Below are 21,769 nucleotides of genomic sequence, written 5' to 3' on the forward strand. Positions count from 1 at the left end.
AGGCATGTAGGGCCCTCTGGGCCGTACTTTTCGGCGACAACGTAGCCTAGCCACCTGCGGGATTATCTTACTGAGCTATGTCGAATGCTCGGTTGGGGTAGTCGGAAATTCAAATTACCCCCTCAGTTTTTTTTTTCCATTCTGCATTGCACTGCATCTGCAGGCTTGGAGTGACGTCTGACACCGGCGAAAGATGCCGAGAACGAAAGGGGCTATACTAATCCAGGTACGACCAAATTAGGAAGGCCCACTAAGCTGAACAACGACACTCCCTCGCCAGAACAGGAATTGGCCTCTCGGGTGCAGTATTTGGCCACAACCTCCCTGATGATATCTTTAATTAACCAATGGCCCTCAGTTCCCAGCAGCTGCGGAGCGCCTGACCAATTTGGCGGTCAGACGTGTAACGCAGCGGAGGGTGCTAAGAATCTCTGGGTCCGGACAGGCTGCCAATGGAAATTGACCCTTGCAACGTTTAACACCCGGACCCTCTCAAGTGAGGCTAGCTTACGTACAAGTACAAGCTTACGCTCCAACATCCAGTCACGACGATGAGGAAGTAGATCAGTTTTATGAAGATGTTGAATTAACAGGGAGAGTGTAAGAGTGGGGGTGGAGATTAATATGCAGAAGACAAAGATAATGATGAATAACCGGGCAAGAGAACAAGAGTTCAAGATCGCAAATCAGCCTCTAGAGTCTGTGAAGGAGTACGTTTACCTTGGTCAACCAAGCACAGAGAACCCTGTCCATGAGAAGGAAATTCACAGAAGAATAAAAATGGGTTGGATCGCATACGGCAGACATTGTAAGCTCCTGACTGGGAGCTTACCTTTATCATTAAAAATGAAGGTATACAATCAGTGCATTTTATCGATACTGACATATGGGGCACAGACATGGAGAGTGACAAAGAAGCTTGAGAACAAGTTAAGGACCGCGCAAAGAGCGATGGAACGAAGGATGCTAGGCATAACTTTAAGCGACAGAAAGAGAGCGGTTTGGATCAGAGAGCAAACGGGTATAGACGATATTGTAATTGACATTATGAGAAATAAATGGCTTGGGCAGGTCATGTAATGCGCAGAGTAGATAACCGTTGAACCATTACGGTGACAGAATGGGTACCAAGAGAAGGGAAACGCAGTACAGACCGCAGAAGACAAGGTGGTGCGACGAAATTAGGAAATTTGCGGGTGCTAGATGGAATCAGTTGGCGCAGGACATGGGTAATTGGAGATCGAAGGAAGGGGCCTTCGTCCTGCAGGGGACATAAAATAGGCTGATGGTGGTGATGATGATGATGATGATGATGATGATGATGATGATGATGATGATGATGATGATGATGATAAAGATAATGTTATTGCTTAACAATTTCAGCAAGTTTCAAGTGTATGTAAGTTTTCTGCTTGGCTTCTTTGATGAACGACTTCCTTTATCGCAGTAACGCAGTGCACCGGCCGGAGCTAATGGAGTGCGCGGGAAATGGCTCAAAATTCAAACGCCGCAAACGCCGCGCCATGTGTGCCCGGACAGTTTTCATCGTTTGGGTAAAAAAAAATTAAGTAAGGCTTGGAGCAACCGTGCAAACTGAGCTATTGACCATGAAAGTACGGAGTTGTTGCTGTTTGTGCGCCTTAGTTCGCCATCATGGCAAACTGCAGACTCTCTGTCGTCCCATTCTTCAGACATTTGGGCGTGTGCTTCTGCGCTATGATTTGTTACCGGCAAAATATAGCAGTGCCGATCGTGCTTGGTATCCGAGCAGATTCCCAGCACGTTTTCCAGCACCCCGTTTATGTCGTCTACGTCACAGAAAGTAGCATGAGCACCATGTCGTAGATATCGGCCAAACTTTTTGTTTCATTCTATTGTGCGCTAAGGGGTAACAACTAAGCGAAACGCTCTCTTTAAAAAAATTATGCGGATCCCACGCACTGTGGGAATCGACATAAGAGAAGCTTCCTATGCTGTTTGCTTTGATTGACGATAATTAGCGGTGATGTTGACGGCGAATGTTCAATTTCTTCAGCGTTTAGTTCAATACGAGAGTGGTGAGTTGATGGTAAAGGTTACTTTGCGTGCACCGCTGCTGTTTGTCCGGGTAGTACACAGAACACACAGCCAGACGTGTCTGCTTGAGGCGTTTTTGTTCGCAGCTGTTTATAACCTCCGAGAAGGCTAGTATTGTAACTTCCTCACACGCCAGGTCTTATCGTGGCAGCAGTGTGAAACTTTAATGGAATTATGGAACTGGGATGCTACAGGGCAGAGAGCTACGCCGCGGGTGCAGCGAAGACCAACATTGGTGCCGAGTGCCATGCCAGATGCGAGGTGAAAACGGCAAAATGGACCCTGGGCTTATATAGCATTTATGTTGGTTTCACAAATTTTTGCGTATATATATCTATTGAAAAGCACTGGACTTCTCAATTCTATCAGTGTAAAAAAGATGTGTTACAGGAACGATCTTATGGCTACTGTTCAGCAAAGGTGGCAAAGCTGCTGTCTCCGATGTTTATTTGCTTCCACCGTACGATCATTGGATGACGCAATCGTCCTTGGGGGCTGGCTTCAACATTTTTTGTACTTCTTGGGCGCTTCTCCGCTGTTCTTCTAGCATAGTGGCAATGCTTTGATGGACAAACTGGGTCGTCTCCGAATTCATCCTGCGCGTCTCCGCCATGTTGAGCTGCATCGCGCTCATCGCCTCTTGGTTCGTCTTGGTCGCGGCCTCCGTGGTCTGCTGCATGGCCGTCAACGTCTCCCGCTGCATTCTTGCCTGCTCTGTAGTTTGCTTGGTCACCGTCTCCAGTGCGTCCTTGACCATCGAAGACGTCTCCACTACAGCTTCCTTCACGGTTACCAGGAATTGCGTCTGCGTCTTTTGCATATCCTCCATCGTCTTCAACTGCATCTTTTGCATATTCTCCATCGTCTTCCTGTTTTGCTCATTGCCATCCTTCTGTATTTCTACAACCATCTTGAAACTGAAAAAGGCAGAAAAAAACGGTTCGAGGCATGCTATGAGCTTTCATCCACATTTCGTCCACATAGGTTCATGCTCACATAAGCATCGTAAGTGTAAGTCCACACCACCGCATATGCCACCAGTAGTATAGCAAATTGCTGTATATGATGATCAACGCCGGCAGGAACCGCAAAGTGTTTAATTGCAAGAGTTCATATACATTACGAATAATTAAAGTGTGCTCAGCGAACTTAGTGATTTCGAAGGCAAAGCAGAATTATACGAGAATCCTTTATAGAACGTGTTTTTAGTTGTTAAGAGTGCCTTCTGCATCCGTACGAAGTGTGTTAAGGGCTGGAAATGCAAAATAAGGTTTAAGCACACTTAAAAATTGTGTTAGGTATATTTTGTAATATAATAGAGCAGCGCAGACACCGTTGGGGACCGCCGGTGTATACGGGCACACGCCCAGCTGCTGTGATATGCTTTGAGTCCGCTGTTGTAGCCGTGCTCTTTGCCGCGTGGAGACATAGCTGCCGTTACGTGGTGCTAGTGTGCGGCACTTGCGTCGCCCGCCGAAAGAGCCATCGACATTTTGATGTTGCTTTGTACGTGTCCTAAAGGATGCCATATGGCAAAGTAGTTCTGCGCATCCCGCAAGGTGGAGGAAGTATCATGACAGGAAAAAAATTGTCATCCATCCTAATGTAGCACGAAGCTATGCAATGTAACTTCGTGCTACATTAATGTAGATGGCAATATTTCTCTTTGAAAGGCTGCCATGTATAGTAAGGGCAGGTCCGGTCACACTAGGCCTACCTGACACCTACGCCAACACGACAACGACACCGGCACTAGGCCGACTAGTGCGTAGACTGTGTCGTTGAGAGACATTCTGTCACATTTTGTCACAGCGAGTCGTCGCATTGTGACAGGCTTTCGTAACGGCGACCGAACCAGTCTGCGGATTATCTTTCGGTCAGTCATTGTGAAAGCAACCACAGAGCGAAAACATCACACCGACAATGCGATTTTGTACATATTTAATCGTGCTCAAAATGAATGGAAACTTCCGAAGTTCCAGATCGTCGGCCCTTGCCAGCCGTCAGTGCCGAGATAGACCAGATGTCGAGTTTGTTTAGAGGAAGGCCTACCAACAGTCGATCAGTTCGTGCCCGTACACCCACTACGTGCGGGCATCGGCTCGGTCGCGCTAGGCCGATACGATGCTGATTTTGGTCTCCAGAATTCAATGTAGTTCAGTTCTGGCGATACCGACATTAAATGGACCGCTCTTGAGTTTGTACAGTGCGCACATAAAGAAGTGGCGAAATGCCACGGAGATCGAGAACCTGGTACCAAAATCAAGAGTACGTAAATTTCAGGTCACCGCAGCATACTTTCCATTCTATTTAAAGCGGGAGACGAGAGGTGACTGTGTACTTGCATATGTAAAGAAATTAGGCTCGGGCGCTGCTTTGATCGCTATTTCCACAACGTAGAAAGCGAACGTTGGTGCTGGCGCCATTACTCCTTCCCAGTTTCCACGCACCGCGTCATATATGGTGTGGTCCTACAGTGCTCTGTGTTTCATTATTGCTGCATTCCGCTTCCCATTTATTATCCGATTCCCTTGGTGGGTGTTTGAGTAAGCCTCTCCTTCGTTTATGTGTGCGCAGAGGCATTTATATGGCTTGACTATGGGCATGACTTGCTGTTGAACTGACACCACATAATTATGCGTCTCCTCGTTAAAGATCATAACTCACGATTTCTCTATGCTAAACATCAGGCATTTATTTGTTGCCGCGTTGCCACAAATATTTGCCAGCCTCGGTAAATCTCGTTTATTGTCCGCTAGTATTGCTACGTCGTTCGCACACATGAGTCCAGGGAACTTCTGTTGCGCCATTTCTTCAATATACATGTAGCATAAATCAAACCCTAATTCTCTGTTTTCCTGTCGCGTTTCTATGCCTTTAATATAAAGCGGGAACAACAATAGAGACAGAGGACATCTTTGCTTCAGTCCTTGGAAAATTGCTACCATTCATTACTTATTCAGCCTTCCCCTACAGCTTGCACTCGGTTGCCTCTATATATCTCCCTCATTAGTTCTACGAAATCGTCCTCTATGACTTCGTGCTTAAGAATATCCCTTAACAATTCCCTCTATACGTTGTCATAGGCTCCTTTAATATCTGGAAATCCTACCGATAAAGGTCTACTCTGAGCTACTGAAATCTCTACGCACTGAGTTAATACAAACATATTATCCCCTAAGCGTCTGCTTGGCCTGAACCCATTCTGGAGTTCCTCCAGTACATCATTTTTCTTCACCCACTTCGACAATGTCAATGTTATGGTTTGCATTCCCATTCTATATATCACCGACGTTACTGTAACAGACCTGTATGAGCTCATCTCATCCTTATTAGTTATTACCTTTGTTTTTGTAGATGAGGTTCACCTTGCTTTGACGACATCCCACCTGGAATTTTTTTCGCTCTAATCACTTGCTATACGGCATTAGTGCGCAGTGCGTTACTTTTTGGACCGAGGTTTTCAATTAGCTGTGTTGGGATTTCATTGGGCCCTACTGTCATGTTATTAGGGATATTTTCTTCTGATTTTTTTTCCAATAAAAGCTGTCTATGCTAAATTTTGATTTCTCAGGCTTCTCTGTCGTTTGTAAATTTGTTTAAGTCATAACTACGCTTTATTCCATGCCGAAGTTATCCTATATACCTTTTCTCATGTGCCGCAGCGCATCGTCTCCCAGTGCTATAACATGGCTCCAGAAGATTTTTGATGCGCCTTTGTCTCTCTTGCACATGTTACGCACCCAATGTTCATTTGTATATTTAATTTTCTTTTACACAAGCTCGCTCGCCACCCTATTGTTTTCACGGTATTTGTTCCCTCTAAGGAGAACCTCTTCTTCATGTAATCCCAACTTTTTGGCTTCTCGATGATTCCTAGACGTCTGCTTACGCTTTTCTATGGCTTGCTTTCTTTCCTTGTTCCACCATATACATGGTTTCCTCCTTCCAATACAACAGTTCCTTTTTTATTTGTTTGTATTATTACCTTCTGCACAACGTCTACCAGTTCCTATTATGCCCGGACTGTTGTAGGAAACGCCTGCATTTTCTTCTCTACGCTTTTTGCAATCTCTGTTTGCTTTTGGTTCGTTTTTAGAAATGCTGATGCTATTGTTTCCTGTTTTTCGTTAGTATTTCTCCCGAATTTCAATGTTATACGTTTATGATCCCTACCGAGGCCGGACCGAGGTGACACCCTGCACTTAAGCAACAGCGCCACCGGTGCCCAGAATTTCATTGGCATGGGAAACAGTGTTACGATCGGCCAGCGGGGGTAGTGACCTTCTAGCCTCTCCTCCCCGCTGCGACGAATTGCTTCTCGAAGCCAACAATGCGGCCCCCTCGGACAGTCCTACGGCACCAGCAGGGTGCGACACGTGTGGCAGATCGGGTATTGTTTGTGGGTTCACTGTCGACTAAACGTACCAATGGGAGAAAGAAACTTCTGAAAAAGGGTGTTCTGAGGCGTTCCCCCACGGACCCCGGTAACCGCCACGGTCGTTTGACAGACGCCCAAGCTAACTGCTGGGTTATCCCAGGAACCAAGACGCGCCAGCTTGAGTCAAGCGTGAGAACCCCTGTCTACGAGGCTCCCCTTTTTTCTGTGTGCACAGTAAACAAAGGTGAAGGAGCGAGTGTGCGAACCTTCGCCCTCAGCGTGGCTCTTTCGATGACGTTGGACGTTGCGATTGAACGAAGGTTCCACAGCAGTTTCCCTGACCCGGGGATCTGGGGAGGACAGAAGGGGTTTAAGCAGAGGTTTTCGGTTCCTCAGTGTGTACTTCACTTGAGCCACGTTAGACTGATGAGATACAACGTTAGCCACTCTTCATGTAGATACTGTCTATAAACCCAGTATTCATCGTTCTCCATGAGAACAGGTTCCTCCCTAAAACAACGTCCTTAGCGTGGATGAGTCGGGCGACGGCATGGTCCAGCTACCCCTTCTGACATGCCCAACCCCAACCCTTACAACAGGCACTGCCACAGATGAGAAATGCCTGATGAGTGGCGCTATCGGCTGTTCTGCCAGGGTTTAACGCACTCGAAGCCTTGTGTCTTTATGGACCTTAAAAGGGCCCCTCACCAGTTCTGGCCGTTTTGAACTGACAAGCGCAGAGCATACAATGCGCGCTAACGATCGTGTTTCCAAGGAATTACATCGCTACGAGCCGCGGAAAGGTATGAAATTTCAATCCGAACGCCGTGTCCATTTCTCTCGCGGCGACCGCGCTCCGAGCCGGATGGTGACGTAGTCGCGTTCCTACATCTACGTGGTCGGGTCCGCAGTGTGACGACGCTCGTGGTGACACGTGACTTCGAGAATTTTCAAGGCAACATCTGTTATTTGTGTGATCTGCTGCTTGAATTGACAACATTAAGTTGAAAGAAATAATAAAACACACAAACGGAATGTCTGCGTCTTTCTTTGTTTCACTTCGCATCGAAGCAAGAGAGACCTACTTCCGCTTCGTCTGCTTGTTCCCACGGTCGTGCAGTCACGTGCGGAGGTTCCGAAACTCTCACATTTTCTGTCTTGTTCCAGCGCGTGATCATGTTCTGCGATCCGCTTGTTCTGCCTCAGTATTCGTGTGACACTCAATCATACCGCTAGTCATGTGTCTTGACAGATCTTTTACTTACAGTTGGAACATGTCTTGGGACACGCCTCCGACGGGAGCAACGGCAGGCGGCTGAGCAGCGGCTGCTGTGGGACTGAAATGGATTAAAATAAAGTGCCTTCGATTTATCTGATCTATTTTCATTGCTGTGCACCAGGGCTGTTACAGGGAGTGTGCGTCAATTCAAAAAATAAGACAGAAAGCAAGCACACAAAATACAAGCGGCAATTATAAAAAAAGAAGCTAAACAGTACAGATAGCGTACAAATTCCACAATGCATGGGACATACAAACTACCTGTAGATATATAGCATAAGGCAGATGGAACTCATATTAACTATAACAAACTAAAACGATACATTTACAATATATAAACCGCTTTAACAGCATAAAACATATATCAGCATCACAGAACCCAGAATTATACAAGTAGGAACTACAATTTCAAAACGCGCTATCAAATTTGCACGTTAAAATACATCTGTCTTTCCAGTCTTCTATTGCTTTAACTAGAAATGAGTGTTTGAAAATTTTGGCGCTAGACATGTGAGGTTTGATATCCAGGAGGTCGCAAGTGCATGGTCGGGACTTATATTCAACATGCCACTTTATAATTGATAAAACAATCTCAACCTCGCTGTCTATCATTGCGTAGCAAGTTTTGGTGCGCTGGCCCTGGCGAGCAACGTGCGGTAGCATATCCCGTTCCCTAGCATTTAGAAAAAAGTGACAGTCACTTTAGCATGCGCCAAAGAGAGGGAAGGCAAAAGCCTGTGCGCTCAAGAGATATTCATTAAATTACACGTAGTCGCATTCCTACATCTACGTGGTCGGGTCCGCAGTGTGACGACGCTCGTGGTGACACGTGACTTCGAGAATTTTCAAGGCAACATCTGTTTTTTGTGGGATCTGCTGCTTGAATTGACGAAATGAAGTTTAAAGAAATAATAAAACACACAAATGGAATGTCTACGTCTTTTTTGTTTCACTTCGCATCGAAGCAAGAGAGACGTACTTCCGCTTTGTCTGCTTGTTCCCACGGTCGTGCAGTCACGTGCGGAGGTTCCGAAACTCTCAAACTTTCTGTCTTGTTCCAGCGCGTGATCATGTTCTGCGATCCGCTTGTTCTGCCTCAGTATTCGTGTAATGGCCCGTTTATAGTCCGACGTTATCGGCGCGCGGGCGAGCGTCGTTCGCGATCAGTCACGCTACGTCGGTTGCGCTGCGCCAGCCGAGATTCCATCCCCTCTATACTTCAACGCGCGCTCCGTCGGTTGCTATCTTCGGAGCATGCGCAGAACGTTCAGCAAGTCGCGCGCCGTCCGCAAAAGCCGTCTGCGGAGTTGCGTTGGCGCCTTTTTCTTCGCGCGCAATGCATTGTGGTGCGAGAGTTCCGCCGACTCCGACGCGCGAATGGCTCAGGAACCTTATTGGCGCCGGGCCCGTAGGGCCCGTCGGAAGCCGCCGGTTACGTTGGCTGCGCCAGTGCGCCCGACTATAGAGGGGTCGTTTTCGCCCACGTGACATAGCGTGCGCGCGCGCGTGCGTTACGTCGGACTATAAACGGCCCTTAACACTGAATCATACCGCTAGTCATGTGTCCTTGTGCAAAGCACGCAAATTCGTGTGCTGCGCGAAACGAGACAACAGCTCCCGCGCGACGCCATCAGCAAAAATGCGCAGCGCCGCAAAAAAATAAAAGCGAGGAGAAAAAAAAAATGAAAGCGGTGCCTGTGGCGTGCTCCTTACGCGATCCTCGATATGCGGTATGGGAGAACGCAGGGAAGGAATTTCGCTTGCGGAGGCTAGACGGGGCGACTGGAGAATCTGGCTATGCAGTGGAGCACGCCTTGTGGAATCGAGAGTTCGTGGCACTTAAATATTTATATCTGGTCTATTAATGAGCCGATTGGAAAAATGTTTGCGGCAAAACACTCCCTAGCGGACACGTAAGAACTTCCAGCGTATAACCGAAATTTGCTATGGGGCCTGGTGACGGGCCCTTTAAGCCCTGGATGTATTAGATCAGGCATGTCCTGCACAAGTCACCGTGTTATCGGTACTTGAAGCCCGCCAGCCAAAAAAAAAAGAAAACTGTTGAAAAAAACCACCTTATAGAGTCACCAATTCAGCCATGCTTTTCTTAACCCGCTGCAGTGGTTGAATGGCTATGGTGTTTCGCTGCTGAGCGCAGAGTCTTGGGTTCGATTTCATTCCGATGGGGATGCACGAGAAAACGCTCGTGCACCATGCATTGGGTGCACGTTAAAGAACCTGAGGTAATCCAAGTTCATCCGGAGAAGCAACACTGTCTCCTCTCCACAGGGCTCCGCCCACGCAGAACACGGGTACCGGAAACCTCGCAAACTTCATTGCTTTGAGGTCAGAACAAAGGCTCGTGCCTTTGTTCATACATAGATGGTGCGCAGCAGCTTTATGAGCGGTGGTTCGCATGTACGCCACGCAAGGCAACATGCCTTACCCAATCAACTTTCTTAGCTAAAGACGCCGTATAGCACAACTATGAAGCGACGCACGCGCGTTGTCACGTAGTGATCCTCCTTTGCCTTCTCGCACGTGCGCTTTCTCTGCAACCAGGAGTGGCGCACGTAGCTGTTCGTTCCAGCTCTCGGTGTCAAGGACGGGCGCACTTGCCTGGCACTTTGCGCTATCATGCGGCAACACACGCTGACAAGTGATGTTCACATATAGGGAGAAAGAGGGAAGCTATCTTCACGAGAATAGTCTGCGCGCTGTAGCGCCGCTCATTTTGTGCATTGTGCTACGCTGCCGCGAGGTTCCGCAAAGCTAAGCAGATCTTTTACTTACAATTGGACCATGTCTTGGGACACGCCTCCGACGGGAGCAACGGGAGACGGCTGAGCAGCGGCTGCCGTGGGACTGAAATGGATTAAAATGAAGTGCCTTCGATTTATGTTATCCATTTTCATTGCCGTGCACCAAGGCTGTTACAGGGAGTGTGCGTCAATTCAAAAAATAAGACAGAAAACAAGCAGACAAAATACAAGCTGCAATTGTAAAAAAAAGAAGCTAAACAGTACAGATAGTGTACAAATTGCACAATGCATGGGCCATGCAAACTACCTGTACATATATAGCATAAGGCAGGTGGAACTAATATTAACTATAACAAACTAAAACGATACATTTACAATAATATATAAACAGCTTTTACAGCATACAACATATCTCAGCATCACCGAACCCAGAATTATACAAGTAGGAACTACAATTTCTTTCAAAACGCGCTATCGAATTTGCACGTTAAAATACATCTGTCTTTCCAGTGTTGTATTGCTTTAACTAGAAATGAGTGTTTGAAAATTTTGGCGCTAGACATGTGAGGTTGTGAGGTTGAAAATTTTGGCGCTAGATGTGAGTGCATGGGCGGGACTTATATTTAACATGCCACTTTATAATTGATAAAACAATCTTAACCTCGCTGTCTATCATTGCGTAGCAAGTTTTGGTGCGCTGGCCCTGGCGAGCAACGTGCGGTAACATATCCCGTTCCCTAGCATTTAGAAAAAAGTGACAGTCACTTTAGCATGCGCCAAAGATAGGGAAGGCAAAAGCCTGCGCGCTCAAGAGATATTCATTAAATTACTTGCCATTTTGCTTAATTACCTCCAAATAAGTTAAGTGTGCCCTAATTATCTTCGCCTTAAAATCAAAGGGCGTGTGCTTGACCTCCACATAAGCTCGAAGGTTCGAGTCTCACCGGAAGTCGTGGGTTTAAGTGCCTGAAATAAGTCTATAGTCGGATGCAACTTTAGAAAAAAGGGGAGGCCCCGCCCAGATGACCGAAGCACGACAGCCGATTGCCTCCGCGACTAAAATAGTCCCACTCGAAAAATCGTGCTCCTGAAATGCATAATTTTCGGTATAAATAAAGACTTTTGTATTTTGATGGCTGGTTTAGTAGAACTCTCATGTGGTTTCCCGCTCACGTACGATCGGTCGAGGGTGCTCCCCCGAACCTCAATGAGTCTGCCCACGAGGCTGCGCGTGACCTCACCGACCGCGCTTCCTCTATAAGGAGCACTGACTCCCCTTCTCTCTACGGTCACAGGGACGCTCCCGCTACTCACAACGAGATTATTAAATATTTCTACATGTCCAGAAGGGTCTTTCCACCCCCTCACCCCAGGTTGAATAGGGCGCAAGCCGTTTCGCTTAGGCTCCTGCAGACCAGCACATATCCGTGTCTGTCCGCTCTCCACGAGGCTTACCCCGACGTGTATCGCGACGACGCCTGCCCGTCCTGCGGCCAGACCTCCACTCTAACTCACATGCTCTGGGAGTGCGGGTCGACATACCCCAAGTTCATCAAGGAGGAGTGGGACTCGCTTTTGCGTAGCCCCGCTCTAGAAAAGCAAATCCTGGCCGTCCGGCGTGCCCGCGACCGGACCGGCTGGTGGGCTAGACCTGCCGGTCCTGACGTGGGATTAGCCGGGTGCGCGACGAGTTCGCGTCCTCGCCGGACCTACAATAAAGTTTATTCACTCACTCACTCAACTCTCATGTGCGGCACACGTGCCGGATAGCGACAGAGAGAGAGAGACAACTTCATGTAGTCGCCTGCAGAACGACACCACGACTAAACGGCGCCGTGACGCGGGCCCTGACGTCTTCTCAGCGGGTGGTCTCTACTCAACTCCAGCGCGTGTTACTCCCGCGGTTGGTCGCCCTGGGGGGCAACGTTCCATCGGTTTCGCTCGGCCTTTGTCTTTCAAGAGCCGCCGAGACCTGCTGGACGGCCCAGGTTTGGCTTTCGTGGTCGTAGCATTCCGCCGCAGCGGCGAGTCGCGGGGGAATCGTTGTACTTGTCGAAGCCTCATTGGGAAACTTGGTGCAATCCCATAGGATGTGCGTCAGGGTGGCCCTCTCCCGCTGGCACACGCGGCACACATCACTCACATATAATTTAGGGTATAGATGAGTCATTAATACTGGGGTGGGTAAAGAACCAGTTTGTAATTGTCTGAACAGCACCGCCTCCGCTCGGCTCAGCCCCGGGTGCGGGGGTGGGAAAGTCCTTCGAGCCAGGCGGTGGAACTGGGTAAGTTCGTTGAACGTCGTCATGCGGTCCTTGGCACTACACTACGTTGGACGGTCGGTTGCAGCGGCGCGGTTGGTTAGCGCTCGCGCCACTGCGTGTGCCGTCTCGTTGTGGTTATCGTGCTTCTCGGACGCATCGTTGCCCGCGTGCGCCGGGAACCACTTGATTCTAACACACCGATTCTGTCGTTGCAGGTCAGCCGAGCACAGAACGCGCACAGCCTCACCACACACTTTGCCCTTTGCATAATTCCGCACTGCACTTCGGGAATCGCACAACACCGTCTGGCACCCGGGGTCGGCAATGGCCAGGGCAATGGCCACCTCCTCCGCCTGACACGCCTCGCGGACCCGTAAGCTCGCCGCTGCCCTCGTCGCGCCGGACGACGCCTCGATGACGGTAGCTACGAACGCCGCGCAGTCTCCCTGGTATTCTGCCGCATCCACGAACCTTGCGTGCTCGTCCTTGGCGTGAAAGTCGATGAGGGCCTTGGCCCTCGCCGCTCTTCTCTCCTTGTTGTACTCCGGGTTCATGTTTCTCGGGATGAGGTCCACCCGAATCCGGCGCCGGGTTCCGTCCGGGACAGAAACGTCGCTACTCGCCGCTTTCGCTCCGGGCGTGAAGCCCAAGTATTGAAGTATGCGCCTGCCGGCTTCGGTCATAGAGAGCCGCTCCAGCTGGGCGGTCCGTTGCGCTTCCGCAATTTCGTCGAGGGTATTGTGTACCCCCAGGCTCAGGAGCTTGTTGGTGCTCGTACACTCGAATAGTCCGAGCGCCGCCTTGTAAGCTCGGCGTATCAGGGCGTCGATTTTACTCCTTTCACATTGCATTCAGTTGTGGAAGGCTGCGACGTAGGTGACGTGGCTGATTACGAAGGAGTGCACAAGCCGAATCAAGCTTTCCTCCTTCATCCCGGCGTTGCGGTTGGCGACCCGTCTGATGAGACGTATTTCGTTGGTAATCTTGGCTGTAAGGCGGGAAATAGTCTCGCCGTTGCCCCGTCGCTTGTCTACGATCATGCCGAGCACCCGGATTTTGTCGACCTCCGGGATCACGTGGCCATTCCTCGTCACGATCTTGATGGCCTCGTAATCCCTCGCTTCGCTCTGCTTACGTCTGACGTATTTCGGTGGTAACACCAGCAGTTCTGACTTGCTCGGTGAGCAGATCAAACCGGAACCGTTCAGCTGGTCTTCAATCGCGTCGACGGCTGCTTGCAGCGTGCTCTCAATGTGACCATCGCTGCCTCCCGGAACCCACAGCGTGATGTCATCGGCGTAGATGGTGTGCCGGACGCCCTCGACGCGAGAGAGTCGCTTGGCCACCCCGATCATGACGAGGTTGAATAACAACGGTGAGATGACGGAGCCTTGGGGGGTCCCGACACTGCCGAGCCTCTTCTCTTGGAGCCGTAGATCGCCGGCGCAGAGCTCGGTAGTCCGCCCCGTCAGAAAGTCCTTGATATAATTGTATGTTCTTGCGCCCATGTTGAGTCTGGACACCTGTGCTAGGATTGCAGAGTGCTTCACCTTGTCGAAGGCGCTCTGCAGGTCCAGCCCCAGAATGGCCTTGTTGTCTTTCGTTAGGGTATCTTCGTCAATTATATCTTTCTTCAACAGAATCATCGCGTCTTGGGTGCCGAGGGAACGCCGGAACCCGATGATCGTGGTGGGGTATAGTCCCGACTCCTCCAGGTAATCCTGCCACCTACACATGAGGACGTGCTCCAACACCTTGCCCACGCAGGACGTGAGCGAGATGGGCCGGAGGTTGTCCGTGTTCGGCGGCTTGCCTGGTTTGGGGATGACTATGGTCTTGGCACTCTTCCACTGCTGGGGCAGTGACCCCGCACTCCAGCACTTGTTGTAGTAACCGGTGAGGTTTTCAATGGCCACATCGCTGAGGTTCTTGAGCGCTCTGTTCGAGATGTGATCCGGGCCGGCCGCTGACTTGCTGTTTAGTTCGTGCAGGGCCGCTCGCACCTCCTCGACGCTGATGTCGCGGTCAAGCTTCTCGTTGGCTTGACCACCGTACTCAGGATGCCTTTCCGTGGGTGTAACCGGAAAATACTTGCTGTTTATGCGTCTGATTACTTCAGTTTCCCCGTTTTCCTTGACTGCTCTGTGAATGATCTTTGCGAGGTGGTCGCGTTGGTGGGACTTTGTTTTAGTCTCGTCGAGCAGATGCCGCATCAAGTTCCAGGTTTTGCCGCTATGCATCTGCCCGTCCGCAGCATTACAGATTTCGTTCCATTGTTGCGTGCAGAGCAGCCGACAATAAACTTCGATGGCGCGATTCAGCTCCGCCACCTTCTTCCTTAGGCGCCGATTTAGTCGTTGCTTCTTCCACCTGTTTAGGATAGATTGCTTTGCTTCGAATAAGTGCGCGAGGCGGCTGTCAACCTTGTCGACCTGCTCATCCGTTTCTATGATTTTGGTCGCCTCCTTGACCTTCCCCGCGATGTGAGCTGACCATTCTTCTATGTTATTGATTTCCTCCATCTCCGTTGGTAACAGGCTACGGAAGGCATCCCAATCCGTAAAATAATGTTTTCTGGTGTCCTCCGAGGCCTTGACCTCTTCCGGTATGATGACCTCTACGATGTAGTGGTCGCTGCCGAGCTCTGACCCCATGTTGCGCCAGGAGATATTCCCCTTCTCGTCGTTCTTCACGAACGTGAGGTCCGGCGTCGTATCCCTGGACACAGAGTTCCCAATCCTTGTAGGATCAGTCGGGTCTGTGATGAGGGTGAAGCCCAGGTCTAATGTGTCTTGGAACAGGTCTCGCCCCTTGGCCAATTGCTTGTTATATCCCCATGCCGGGTGTGCCGCGTTGAAGTCCCCGCAGGCGACGAGCCTGTGAGTCCCCGCCACGGTGCTGGCTCTGTGAAGGAGCATCTTGAATTTTTGCTTCCAGTCTGAAGGGCTACTGTAGACGTTAAGCAGAAAGGTGCTGTTCTTTTGTTTCTTGCCCGTAACGACCTCGATGAGAATGTATTCAATTTTACTATTGTGCAACTCGTGCTCAATGAAGGTGAGTCCCTTGCGAACCAATGTGCATATCCCTCTGCCGCCGCTGACCTTTGGAGACTTGGCGTATACGAGATAACCGGGTAGCGACACTGTATCAGTGCGAGTCTCTTGTATCATGATTATATCAGGCTTGTTTGCTACTTGTGTTATGTGTTGCTACAAGACTGCCTTCTTGCTAGCGAAACCGTTACAGTTCCAGTGCCAGGTCACGAGACCCTTCACTGCTGTAGTTGTTGTTGTTGCTGGAGCGGCCATGATTGTTGCTGATTGTACTGCCGCGTTATTTGCTGTATTGCATTCGTTAACTGCTGACACGTCCGCTCGATGGCGGCGAACCTGTCGTTAATCATCGTGGTGAACGTTGGCTTAATATAATCTTCGAGCCCATCGAGGTGTTCCTCGATTTGGTCGACCTTGTCTTTCAGGTTGTCCACCCGGTCGTTGAGCTTGCGCTCCTTCAGGTTCTCGATCGCTCGTCTCTTGGGTGCCGGTTCCTTCTCAGCGGATGTTGATGGTAAAGCGCTGCTGATGCTGGGTGTTGGCTCACATGATACCGCTTGGGGCGTTTCGTTATTGGTGGAACGGGTCGTGAAAAGCTTCATGATTTCCATGATCTCGTTTGCCATCTTGCTAATAGTGGCCACTGACCTTCGTCTCGAGCTCGTTGTTTTTGCGCCTGAGTGCCTCGTTGTCTTCCTGCAACACCCTCATCGCCTCGTCTTCCCTCGTCTTGCTCTTGTTGTTGCCATCGACGGTCTTGCTGATGCTAATGGTCGTTGCGGTGGTCGTTGCGGTATTGGAGGTGGTGGTGGTGGCACCCCCCTGTGCTTTCTTGGCACCGTGCCTTGCTGCATCGGCCCAGCTCACGCGGTCACGTGACTGCGATCGCTTACGGCTAAGGCTACGCTGTCTACTCTCGCTGGCCCTGCGCTTCGAGACGGAACGTGATGCTCGGCGACCAGCTGGGCCGGCAGGTGTTGCGGTTGCCGACATCAGCGATGGAAATTCCTCAGCTCTGAGAGATGTTCGTTGTTGCTGCTGCGCTTGTTGTTCGGCCATCTTGCGCTCCCATTGTCTCCTTGTAACTACGTATGGGACCTTGAACCTATTCTTGCAAACCTTGTCACCGGTCAGATGTGGCCCTCCGCACAATCGGCAAGTGGGGGTACAACTATGGTCTTCCTTGGGGTCAACGGCCCCGCAAGCAAAGCAAGCCCTCACGTGAGGGTTTGGACAAACGTCGCGGCGGTGGCCCACCTTTCCGCACTGCTTACATACATCGAATTGTTTTCGATATAGGCTGCACTTGGTGAGAACGGGACCATAGCAGACGTAATTCGGGACCTTCAGGCCCTTGAAAGCCACGATGACTGTGGTCGAGCTACCAATCCTCTTCGCGCCAAGTGCCAAGGGATTTCTCGAGTTTACAATGTTCCGGTCGATTGTGGCCGTGGAGTCCTCTATTGGGATACCTCTAATAATGCCTTTAACGGTGCCATATGGCGCGGTTTGATATGCGCCAACCACGTGTTCCTTGCCACCAATGCAGATCGATTTTATTTCGGCGTAACGTGAAGCACGCATATCGTCGGGGGTACTCACCACCATGATGTTTTGTTGCAAGTTGGGGCAGAAGGTGTCCGCTGCTCCGTCCTCCCTTGATACGTTCGCCGCCGTCATGATGGCTGATGCCACGGTGGCGGTCTGGGTCCTCGCGATGTTAAGGCCTCCCCGAGGCCGCACTATCACCTTGGTCTCCTCCCTCGGTAGAGCGTCCGGCATCCTTGCTGCCCTCGTCACCGAAGTTTTCACGTTCCTGGCAAAGTTCTTCGTCGTAGGTCTTGACTGGTGAGCGGTAGTCCCCTGGCTGGCCAAGGTCTTTATACGCCGGCCTACATGCGACCAGTCTGCATTGTCGTTGAATTCCTCGGAAGAAATTTCTTCCCCTTGAGTTGCAACACACATCTGGCTAACGCCGGAATTCGCCGGGTCCCGAACAATGGACGTCTCCATCTCGGTCGACATGTTTGTATAGCCGCCGCCCGAAGACGACGGCCTTTCCTCGCAGAGGATGGGCCTGGCTATGGGCAGATCCAAGCTGTTCGATTAGGCTTACTGGAACGGTGCCGGCCTCCACTGAAAGGCCCGGGAAATTGGCGAAAAATCGTACCTTTGGTAGCCACCGGTACCGGTTGATGACCCGCACTCTCACAGACACAGTGGTAATAGTTATACCGCGGTAAAAAATAATTAGCACTGCAAAATTGGTCATAAAATCCGGAGCCGATGTGAGCACGTCAGCTCAGACCATGGCTCATACCCGAGAAAAATAACCCCGTACCTTCTACAACGCTGCCCGTCGTCTGCTCTTTGCTTCATTGCAAGTGACAAAAGTAGAAAGAGCATCTCTGGAAGGCTTTTGCGCTTGTTCACATGTACACAGCGCATCTGCTACCTGTTTTCCAAGCTTAAAATAAATCAGTTGCTATTGAAAAAGTACTTATATAAAACAATGCATTTATCGCAACCATTGCAAACCCGGAGCGAGAACACGGTCGAGGCAGCAAGGTACAACAATGCTTCATTCATCGTTTTAAATAAATACTCTTGGTTTTAAACGGCATAAAATTTATATTTTTTGGTTTTGTCTTTTCACAGCACGCATTCTACAGCTTGCGCGTGCACTGAGCACTATAACGAGCACATGTCCAGTGGTCCAAGCTACTAGACAACTTGGTCCACTGGATCAACGTAGAAGGCGTGACGAGGACGGCGCGACGAAAGTCTCATGCAACACGTGAATGATGACGACGGAACGACCATGAGGTCATCACAGCCACAAGCACAAGCCCAAGATCGTAGACAACTTCGGTTACTGGGTGAAGGTAAGAGGATAGATAGATAGATAGATAGATAGATAGATAGATAGATAGATAGATAGATAGATAGATAGATAGATAGATAGATAGATAGATAGATAGATAGATAGATAGATAGATAGATAGATAGATAGATAGATAGATAGATAGATAGATAGATAGATAGATAGATAGATAGATAGATAGATAGATAGATAGATAGATAGATAGATAGATAGATAGATAGATAGATAGATAGATAGATAGATAGATAGATAGATGGATGGATGGATGGATGGATGGATGGATGGATGGATGGATGGATGGATGGATGGATGGATGGATGGATGGATGGATGGATGGATGGATGGATGGATGGATGGATGGATGGATGGATGGATGGATGGATAGATAGATAGATAGATAGATAGATAGATAGATAGATAGATAGATAGATAGATAGATAGATAGATAGATAGATAGATAGATAGATAGATAGATAGATAGATAGATAGATAGATAGATAGATAGATAGATAGATAGATAGATAGATAGATAGATAGATAGATAGATAGATAGATAGATAGATAGATAGATAGATAGATAGATAGATAGATAAGTGGGCAATAATGGTAATCGCAATATATATAGTCGGAACCCGCTAAGTATGTCATTATCGGAACATGCCCCCGATCGAAAAGCTTCTGTAACGCTATTGACTGTCAACTAAAATTAAGTCAGAATGCGAGTGAGAGTGACTAAAGGGAGAATTAATGCAGTCGCTGCCAAACATAATCTACAACAATAATTTTTATGTTCGCCTAAGTCCGGGAGTGATTCGTATTAACGTTTTATTAATCAGTAATTCAACATCACCGCCTCTGTTAACAGGAAAGCGTTAAGGGCGCCGTGTCGCAGAAAATCCGGCGTCGGTGGCGTTGTCCGTTAGAGAACAGTAATCCCGAACATATATTCAGGTATCTATGTATATGCCACGCCTTGCTATATAACATGCGGTATATGCGGGTTATATTGCCAGACCATTCTATCACTAAAGTTGCTCAAACCTTGTGTTACATTCTTGACAAACTTATTCCACGGCATTTTCGAAATGACAGCCCACAAACAAATCTCATCAAACAAAACACCGACAGCGCATTGTTATGACCGACCTGTAAGGTGTGAGAAGCATTCAAACTGGCTTCTCCACGTCAACATAATTGCCCTCTTCTCCGAATCGGCGCCACCTCATTCTCCACGAGCTGACACAAAAGGATACGAGCAGACACCAAATATCAAGACGACGTGGCGCTTTTACCCGAGCTGACACAAAAGGATAGAAGTAGAAAACAAACGTCAGGACGACGTCCTGCTTTCACCCAAGCTGACACAAAAGGATACAAGCCGGAACCAAACATCAAGAAGACGTGCCGGTTTTGCCCGAGCTGACACGAAAGGATTAAAGCAGAAAACAAATGTCAAGACACGTGCAGCATTTACCCGAGCTGACACAAAAGAATAGAAGCCGAAACTAAAGGTCAAGACGACCTCACCCGTTTTCCCCGAGCTGACACCAAGGATGGGCAAAAGGGAAAAACAGGCTCCGGAGGAAGGCGGCAATGACGAAAGCACCGCCAGTGGTTATTTAAGGTCCTACTGGCACTCGTGTTGATAAGACCGCTGGAGACTCATATGAGAACCACATCCATGAATCAATGAAGTGAATACAATCTTTTCCACATTTTTCATCATTACTATCCCCTGCCTCGTCCTCGTTTCCTGATTACTGCTGTGAAGACACACTTCACCCGGTCGAGATAACATCAGCATGCCATTAATGTTAAATCTCCTCGGACTTAAATATTAAAAGTGACTTAACTATTAAAATGCTGTGACGCAGTTTCGCGTGTACTGAATCTTAGTGCGACAAGCTCCGGCGCTTTCTCTGACCCCCAACATTATTGCAACTAATTTCGTTACTTTCTGGGATACTTTTCAAGCGCAGTGGGCACGCCTGGCGCTGTGACGCGGTTAGCGAAAAGCAGCTCGGCCGTGGTGCGCAGTTAAGTTTCGTGCTTTAAATGCACTGACAAGTTCATGGCGCTTTCTCTGACACCCTACACTGTTAAAAAATGTTTTCGGTACTTTATTTTTGTTACTTGTGAGGCACTGTCGCCGTACCTGTCACGACGCAGCGAAAAGCAGCTCGGTCGAGGCGACAAAGTTGGTGTGGCGCCTCTCGAATCATACTGCGACAAGTTCAAATTGTGACAATTTTCATGGCCACGCAACAATTTAAGCCTTCTTTCGCTACTCACGCTTGTCGGAAACGCGACGAGCAATTTCCAAGAGTTATAACACGAGAGTGTGTTGCTTGCGCCGGCAGAACATGCAAAAGATAACGCCAAGGAGCTCAAACACCAGAAACTTTAACTCGAAAATTCTGTCTTCTGAACGACTGAAGAAAGATTTTCACTCACGCATTTGGCTTGAAAGTAGAAGGAATTCTGCGAGCGTCCATCATGGTCTGGTTGAGAGCCTGTGTTGTGGCCACCTCCATGTATTCTTAGCGTACCATCGCGTCAATCGTAACCAAGTTCTCCTGGAAACGCGCAGTAGCGTGGGAAAAGGGGAATGCTTGGAAATACAATGTTCTCGTGGTATGTACGGTATTGTTTGGGATAAGTCGGGTATTTGCTACGCCGTGTATGTAAAAGCGTAATGCTTTTGTTTGCAATGCCGCCCATTCACCAATTTCGCACGCTTCGCCTCTACACGCATTATTCTTACATGTTAATACCAAAATGGCACTTGCTTGTAAACGAATTTTTTCAGCTGATCTTGTCTGGTGGAGCTTTCTACGAGAACTACTGCTGCTTACCTGGTGCCACAACGTTGGATGGATGGATGGATGGATGGATGGATGGATGGATGGATGGATGGATGGATGGATGGATGGATGGATGGATGGATGGATGGATGGATGGATGGATGGATGGATGGATGGATGGATGGATGGATGGATGGATGGATGGATGGACGGACGGACGGACGGACGGACGGACGGACGGACGGACGGACGGACGGACGGACGGA

The 21,769-nt window shown here is 49.1% G+C and overlaps 1 protein-coding gene across 1 annotated transcript in view; it reads right to left on the reverse strand.

The window, feature by feature from the left end:
- Positions 1-2,506: 2,506 nt before the first annotated feature.
- Positions 2,507-21,769, reverse strand: part of LOC135895889 (uncharacterized) — a 40,179-nt gene continuing 20,916 nt past the window's right edge. Inside the window, exons 4-6 of the mRNA XM_065424112.2 lie at positions 10,530-10,601; positions 7,723-7,794; positions 2,507-2,993 (exon numbers count right to left, since the gene is read on the reverse strand). Of these exons, the coding sequence (XP_065280184.1) occupies positions 2,543-2,993; positions 7,723-7,794; positions 10,530-10,601 (595 nt within the window). The 3' untranslated portion in view covers positions 2,507-2,542. The remainder of the gene's footprint in view (positions 2,994-7,722; positions 7,795-10,529; positions 10,602-21,769) is intronic.

Source organism: Dermacentor albipictus, chromosome 4 (genome assembly GCF_038994185.2).
Source record: "Dermacentor albipictus isolate Rhodes 1998 colony chromosome 4, USDA_Dalb.pri_finalv2, whole genome shotgun sequence".
Lineage (NCBI taxonomy): Eukaryota > Metazoa > Arthropoda > Arachnida > Ixodida > Ixodidae > Dermacentor > Dermacentor albipictus.